The sequence below is a fragment of the Perna viridis genome, chromosome 14 (assembly GCF_037379345.1).
Source record: "Perna viridis isolate PV_CMFRI_1.1 ecotype Kerala chromosome 14, ASM3737934v1, whole genome shotgun sequence".
NCBI lineage: Eukaryota > Metazoa > Mollusca > Bivalvia > Mytilida > Mytilidae > Perna > Perna viridis.
In genome coordinates, this window is record NC_142458.1 from 15284328 (window position 1) to 15293092 (window position 8765).

General features: G+C 32.9%; 1 protein-coding gene across 1 annotated transcript; it reads right to left on the reverse strand.

Annotated features, from left to right (window-relative positions):
* Positions 1-3260: 3260 nt before the first annotated feature.
* On the reverse strand, positions 3261-8295 carry LOC148598351 (CD209 antigen-like protein C). Its single transcript, XM_088561773.1, has 4 exons — positions 7910-8295; positions 6793-6875; positions 5773-5854; positions 3261-5175 (listed from the first exon to the last, which is right to left on the reverse strand). The coding sequence occupies exons 1-4, from the start codon at positions 8205-8207 to the stop codon at positions 4964-4966; spliced, it is 675 nt and encodes a 224-aa protein (XP_088417899.1). The 5' UTR covers positions 8208-8295; the 3' UTR covers positions 3261-4963.
* Between the last annotated feature and the right edge of the window lie 470 nt (positions 8296-8765).

Genomic DNA, 8765 nt, shown 5'->3' on the forward strand with positions numbered 1-8765 from the left:
TATCATTGACAATAAAATGACTGAGAAATATCAATACATAAAAGATAAATTAATATATTTAATTACAAAGATCTAAAAAGTTTAATAAAATTTATATAATAAATGCGATAATTACTATGGAGCATGCCCGAAGGGTACACGGTTGTTAACAAGCTCGGAAAATGCAGTCCAATTAACAAAGCATTATGACGAGATTATTTACGTCCAGTTTCTATTAAACATGTGTGACCAATATACTAAATTAAATGTAAATGTATCATAGCTTTTAATCAAATCTTCAAAAAAACTAAGCAACTAACTACATACTTGCTTATTTTTTTCTCATCCCGATTTACATGTATATGTAGTCCTGAACATAGGACAATTTTGAAAGCTTGCCCTTAGTAAATCATTGCAAAATTCATCATCAATACAACACAGAAAGAATAGGAAAATACTATGCTAGATAAATGGACACGTTATGTGCATGCGATGCGAAAGCAAGAACATTCATGTGCTATCAAAATAACAGTCATGACAGAGATGACAACTGTTCCTCCTCCCGTGACTGTCAAGTTACGGCGGTGCATCGTAACTAAGAATTTCAAACCCATACCTGAAAATATCCAGTCGATGTGATATCTGAGTCCCAAAATTATGTAAGGCACTATTTTTTTTTCGTGGGGGGGGGGGGGGGGGGGGGGGGTTTTTTTTTTTTTTTTTTAAAAAAAAAAAAAAAAAAAACCACCCCCCCCCCCACTTTTCAGTATAAAAATGGTCGGCGCCTAAGGACATGAGAAATCTGAGTGGAAATCATCCAAAAACATTTAACTGATTAGTACTTAATTTGTTAATCTCTATATTATTTACTTCCTCCCAAGTCAGGGTTTTGAGTCCACCTGGGCTCCCGTAAACGTTGCCTCACACCCTGATTGCGGAGGACGTAATATTTGTGGCATTTATGCAAGAAGTCTCTTTAATCTTTAAATGATTTCAATCTGCCAGAAAAAATTTTTCTGAAAGACCCTAAAGTCCATGAGAGACATTTTATTACTAAGACACAATCTTTAGAAAGAAATAGACCCAAAACTAACATACCGGAAAAAAAACCTTTTTTTTGCATAAATCTTGATTTGTCATAAATTTTACCCACACAAATGTCTTTAATTCTATTTATGCTCCCCGAACCTGAGATCCTGTATCCGCTCCTGATATAGAAGAGATAGTTGCCACCAAGACCTGCACAAAAAGGTATATGTATATACGTTGTGTATGCTATATTTCAGTGTTCTGTACAGAAATGAATAATCATTTCCACATTGCTAAATACGTGAGTGTTAGATAAGAAATGGTTATTTGAATTTTTGACTTTCATTGATTGTTGTCGAACGGAAATGCGTGGAAAAGTTGACCATCACTGATATTATCTAATTTAATTCTAGTTTAATTGTGGTTGTTCATTTTTATTGACAATATTTTATTTTGGTAACAATATAAAATGATGTGATTAATATTTCTAAACTTCACATCTGGAATAGTTAGATATAATTGAATTTTTATCATTTAGACCGTATTCCCTGTGTGTCACGTAGGTTTCTCGCATGGCATTTATTGCAAGGAGTAGTAAAGTAATCAGAAAGTAATTTTTTGATGACCTTTGACACATTATTATGGTAAGTACTTAAATATTTACATATCATTGCCAATTTCAAGGCGGAATTTTTTATAAATTTTAGTTGCTATGACACTTTAGTCGACCTTTGATATTTTTTTACTTATTAATGTTTATGAATATAAGTATGCATGAAGGATCATGGTAGAAAGCAATAGTGATACTTAAGAGCCTATGTATTGTTATAAACATAAGAATGCATTAAGGATCTTGGAAGAAAGCAATATTAAAAGTAACATCAGCTATAGAATCAGTCAGTCTTTGAAAACTACAAAAGAAAAGTAATAAATGGGATTCCTTTGTAGGCTGCCTGTTGGCACGAATATTTCAGAGACAACATAGACAAGAATAGACAGGATCATGAGATAAAGGCGAAATATAAAACGTTTTAATTCACGCCATCCATGTGTTGTCAATAATATGCCCGTATAAATTTATTTTTGGAAATTCCCGAATGTGACTGTCTTTTTCGATAAAATATACTATACAGGAAGCTAAAACAATATAACAAAACTCAATGGTGGATCCGAGGATACCCCCTTTCTATCCGGCCACCCCATTTAGTTGAAAAGTTTTGTAAATATCAAGCAGACTGTTGGCAAAAATGGGCAAATATTAACATTTTTCTTGATCACACTCCAGAGATATATTTATCTGCTCTCCGCTGTACAATGAAATACAAGGTAAAAGTAGGTTAGAAAATCCTCAGAAACAAATAATAAAACAAAATTATATCATATGGAAAGTCAAACTGGAAGTATATATACTGGGTGTAATGTGCTTTTTTTTAAAATCTAAATGCAAAATTTGAAGAATCAACAAAAGTATGATACACTTTCACGTTATGCCCCCTTTTTTCAACATTTCTTATTTTTCTACCACATTGTAATATACTACTGAAACATTGCTTCGAAGATTTTCAGTGTACGTTGTTTATCCAGTCCACTGCTGCAATAATGATTGATTGATTATTAGGTTTATAAAGCCCAAGCAGCAGTATTTCAGCTATATTCAGGGGATTAACATGACATAGATGGTAAAATGAACATGAAATGACTATGAAATGAAAAATGGGAAGAGACACAAGGATATTAGGGTCGACAAATTTTGCTTGCCACTAGAAAAAGGAAGGGATGGGTAGGGTCGGGCAATCTAGCCTCCTACGTCGGACAGCAAAGGTTCCTATACTACTATCGAATATCACAGCAAGGTTCTTTAACGTGCAAGGAACATGGCATTTTCCAACACAGTGCACCGCTATGGTTTGCGGTCAGGTTTTCTATATTATAGCCTGACAACCTCAGCATGTAACACGCCAAGGGTACCCAATTCCACCGCCTGGGGAACTCAACCAAGTTGTCCTGTGGGCAGAGCGCCCTAGCTCCTGGCTATTTAGTCGCCTTTCACGACAAGCCTAGCGCTGCTGTCGGTCTATTATTTTAACACTCGGATCTGCATGGGGCTCCAATTCAATAAAGATAAGTAACACACATAGATTCACGCTGACATCATTTATCCTGAACAGGTAAGAAAAAAGAAAAGCCATAAAACAGAACTTCAGTAAAAAGCGACAACATAACATAAATTCTACCACAAAAAGACACCCAAATTAAGAATTTTAAAATGTTGTTTTATTATAACTTTGAAAAGTATATAAAAACATTATTTTTAAGTCGCTAATATTGTTAGCGACTTACTGCACTCGTAATTTCAGTACTTAATATTCGCAACTGTTACGGTTCAAGACAGCCGGGCAAATTTCTATTAACACTTATCACGATCTTGAACAGGAGACGACAGTACATGCTAGATGTAGGGTAGTTACTCTGAACTCTTGTCGTCACCTGTTTAATTCATGACAGTATTTCATCGTTTTACCACAGTCATTCATCAGAAACTTGAAGTTTACAACAGGTCAAAAATCACTGTTCCTTGGACGGACAGTACTATTTTTGTTTTTGGTTCATAGAGAAGGGGAAGGGGGTTTTTCGGTTCTGCCACATTAAAAGAAGCAAGTTGTAAATTATCCATATTGATATCAATATTTCATTAAATATATCGGAATTCCAAAAGTGATTTCATCGTTAAACTTCATGTTACAGTTGGTCGACTGGCTATACAAACAACCAACCTCAGTATGGATTCCTACAAATTATTACAGCAATATGAAAAACCCTTTAGTAATAACTATATAAATAAAATGAATTCCAGTATAAATTGTCCGTATTACTTAAAATAAATACATATCAACTACACATGATAAATAATCCTGTGTTATATGTCTTCAATGTTCTTTCGAAAGTACACGAATGAATATGTGTTATTCAATAAAAAAGTATTACAAAATGTAAACTCTTTATAATAATCAAAAGGGGAATGACTCTTAGTAAAGGTAAGTATGAAACTAAGTCAATAATACAAACACAAATAAAAAATGGAAAGAAATTTATGTTGTATATATCTTTGCCGAATTGCTATGAACATTATTTGTTCGAATACATCAGGATGACTGTGGGGAGGTTATTCGGGTCTGCCATATCAAAAGTAGCAAGTAGGAAATTATCAACATTAATATCAATATTTCATTTAATATAGTAGGACTCAAAAATAATCTCATCGTTGAGCAAATAACTTTATAGTGCCTTTTTTCAACTTTTCACATATATAGATATACATATATATGAACTTTGTGCAGGCGGTGTTGGCATAGATGTCACAGCGGTACGAGTTCGTGTACCGCGGAGGGAACAACCAGAAATTTACATCGCAAATTCGACAGTTCTAACATTGTTGGGAATTTTTCAGACCTTTCTATACGTTTATATATCTTCCCTGTATCAATTTGATCGGATGTAGCAATGTAGCGAATGGTGCACCAGTGGGGTAAGCATCTAACCCTTTAATAACTGATATTCAAAACAAGTTATTGACATGAAATGGCTAAAACAAGTAGATGACCATGATTAAGACTGTGTACCAACTATCAAGGCAACTAGCAATATTGCTTTGTGGGTGACATGATGACTTAGGAACACATCAATGAATCTTTTGTAATATCAATGGAAAGTTATAGCATTTCAATAATGAAAAGAGTTACATGTTTAGCCATTGTATATAAGCTTTTCTGAATATACCATTTGGGTAAATATGTTTTTTAAGTGAAATCATGTTATTTGTCGCAGTGAATTCATTAATGAAGTTATTATACACCCTGGGGAATGTTAAAGATGAAGAAGCAATAATTAATATGCTTTCTGGAACTTCTATATCATTAGCATTGTACGTTGTACTCATTTACATTTAGATTACTAGTTAAAGTTTTGTTTTACAAATAAAGTGTACATTATTAAGATGACATCCTCTGTCATTCCAGTTGCCATTCATTACATTGACACATTTCCCGTCCCCGCTTGGTTCAATTAGTCCCCATAAAGTAAAACTCAAAGGTGTACCGTCTACCCATATCCAAATTCCATCAGAATCAATATCATTAGCTCCAATCCATGGATAGACCAAACCTTTATCTGAAAAAACACACATGTACTAAGCAGTGTAACTACAATTGACTGTACAGATTCTTGTACGATTGATGTATTAAAGAATACCATAAATGCATTGTTTTAGAATTATTTGTGTGTATCCGAACAGTTGTCAACTGTGTTAAACCGGCAAACAGTTGGCTTTTTCGTTTTATTAAAATTGGAAGCAATGACACACAAATATACTATATATCGTCAACATTATACACAGGTAAAGCAAAATAACTGCCTCTGTATACTCCAGCATCGTAAAAGTATTCAGTTAGTAAAAAAGAATCAAAACATACAGAGGCCGGAAATCCCTGACTTGTGACAGCCGCAATAAATGCGGCGGGTTTAAAGTACTTTGGCGTGATCACAAGTCCCGCTCTTTAAAATCAAACCACTGTCAAAAAGAACAGTACCATTAAATACACATGAAATCCGTTCAACAATGTCTAAGTCCCTTGTAAAAACAGAAGAAAAAAAGAACTACTAGCAGTTAACTCATATACCAGATCCAGACTAGATTAACTTATAACAAAGTTATGTAAAAACCTATGATATACATAAAACTCCGCTAATACTGGCATGAAACGTTACCGACTACTACTCTTTTGATCCATTCGTTTTCTTCAAGACTTTCAATTATCACTAGATCACTATTTGCCTTTGCACATGCATCCTTCAAAATTAACAAAAAAAAAAAAAAATATTTTAACATCAAAGTATTATGTAATAATTATCAGTTAATGCAAACATATTTTCCACAATCCACTTATACATCTAACTACATTTTGTAAGTTATTCTTTGTGCTGATGTTTTACTAATTATTACACTTTAGCAGGTAAATGTTGTCGAATTACCACCGGTATATTAACGTGGCTATGGTGCAGTAAAACCTATATTTAACACATCATTTCTTTTGAAATGACTTTATCAAGTCAAGCCAATTTCGGTATCAGGTACTCCGGTTCTGTTACATACATTATGTCAGATTTCATTGTTCCCGAAATAGATATACATTGTCCAGCGACTTATTTTCGAGCATAAAAAAAACAACAACAAAAAACATTTCAATAACTGTTGGCAGCTTACATTAGCTGACGTGTTCAATTACTCTAAACCAAACAAATTAAAATATGTTGCTCTCAACAAACATGACATATTGTTACGAAACATTATTTGTAGAAACACAATTTAAAAAAAAATAACAAACAATAAATACTTGGAATTCTATTAAACTAGTTCAACCTTGCAGCATCCAAGTAGTTCAAAGCCTGGAACTGCTTATTTAGTATATCTTATAAAACTGTATTATCATATTTTGTTCAGGTAAAAAACGACCAATTCGATAAAAATGCTTAGTGGTCTGTTTAAGTCCAAGAATGAACGACACTTTTAACAGATTGTAAGCCTGTTGATCTGCAATGCTATTATGGAAGTATTCTAAATGAGTAGAATGTTTCTAGACACTATTTTTTAACTTTAGTTCCTGTCTTTAAATATTTTTTTTTTGTATTTTGTGTTTAGTGTCGATGAGTGCTAAATTAAAGAAAAACGTGATTGATATTTGTCTACAGAATCAGTGTGGTATGTATATTATTTTACATTAAACTCACCACCGCCCCTTGCCAAGTTGTCTTGTTTGCCACAAATAAGTAGCAATGACTTTTAAAACGTTCCCAACCCATTGCACAGTTCTCTAAAAAATACATAAACTTTTCATTTCACATTTCATTGTATGATTTATGATATACTTTGTGTCGTTGAAACATATAATGAATAGACTTTGGATCAGCTAAAATTTTCCATGCATTTATAGATTTAAGAACTTGCTCAAGGGATGATATTTGTGTTTAGGTTGATCAAACATGTAATGTTCAAATCATGTCTCTTTCCAAGCAAAACCCTACATCGAACATTATTGGATTAATATAAGGGCAGATGGAAGTGAACATACATACAGTGGCATGCAAATAAAGCATAATTAGTAAACGTGTGTCGAAAGTGATATTGAATGTTTACGCTCATATCACTGTTAACTCGTTCACAAACTTACCTTTTCAAACTAAACCTTGCGTCTACTTTGGAGTTAACTTCTGCGTTCACTTTTGCCATAAGATTGCGCGTTCAAAATGCCTGTTTTTATTTACGTATATTTTTGCACCGCATTCATTTTTTAAATTGCATTCACTAAGATTTGTTTTATTATTTAGTATTGTACAGTGTTGTGATTTTCTTATCTAAGTCCCTAGGGAAATCAACGTGATTACGCATTACTTAAATTTAAATTAAAATATTCAAAAGTTTAAAGCGTGGTATGAAATTTGCCTTTAACTACAGAGTAGACTTGGGAGTGAACGAGGAAAATTGTGTGAACAAGATAGTGAACGCAGAATAGATGCAAAAGTTAACGCGCAGATAAACGGTGTAGTAAACGCAAATCAAAGTGAACACCTCAAAGAACGAGGAAGTGAACGCAAACAATAGACGTGCTCACTTTTAGAGTGAACGCCTATTAACTGGTAGGCTATATTTAAAGTGCACTTATATACGTTAACTTAGTTGTGCGTTCTTTTGTAGTTATATTTGACCTGCACCCAACTATGTGATTGACACATCCAACGAGTTCTTAAAGCAACTTTAATTATTCCAATTTGTACACCATTCTCTTTCATTATTTGTATAATGAAATACGTTTTATATCATAAAAGCATATATATGATAAACACTTACTGTCGTAATGAATCCACCCCGGATCTGAACTTCCAATCACTGTAAGATCTCTAAAATCTACATTGAAACCCTGACATTGCTTATTTAACATGTTGTAAGACAATGACCTACATATATCCCGGTCCTTACAGATAATCACACAATCTATCCAGTACTGCTCTGTAAATGCCCACACATGATCGTCCGATACATTTACGTCTGAAAATTGGTCATTTCTGAGGAAAAATGATGTACCAATATTTGCCTGAATGTATTGGAAAAAACACACAATTACAAAATATATTCGTTTTAGAGTCATTTCTGATAATCTCTCAGCAATGTTGACTTAATTTAAGTTTCTTGTTTTAATGAATAATGATCAAAAACTTATCCTTTGTAACATGATAGAAACGAATGATTCATATATTCTTTTAAACAAATTTCAAATTATCGATTGGTTAATTCATTAGGGAATTTGACCGGTTTGTATTTAGTTATATTGTTGTCAACTCTATCCTTATTCATCTGATATTTAATTGTTGATTCCTTCCTCTATCATAAACTTGGTACTTTGACTTAATTCAAAACAAGGCATTCAAATAAAATCATTTACTGATGTAAGAATACCAATCGATTTACTTATAAAAAATGGAGTATGAATATACATAAAAACAATAACAGATGTAATAAAACTTGTTTAAAATTTACATTTTTAATTGGGAATTTAATAAATGATTGCATACAACAATGGGCCAGTGATTAGAGAATCACATTACGTATTGGTATCTTGATTAGATCAAGCTTTCCGATATACCTTTCCTGTTTTTGTGCTGCCATTAGTATTGCAATTCACCAGAAATAATTGAATTTTTAATGA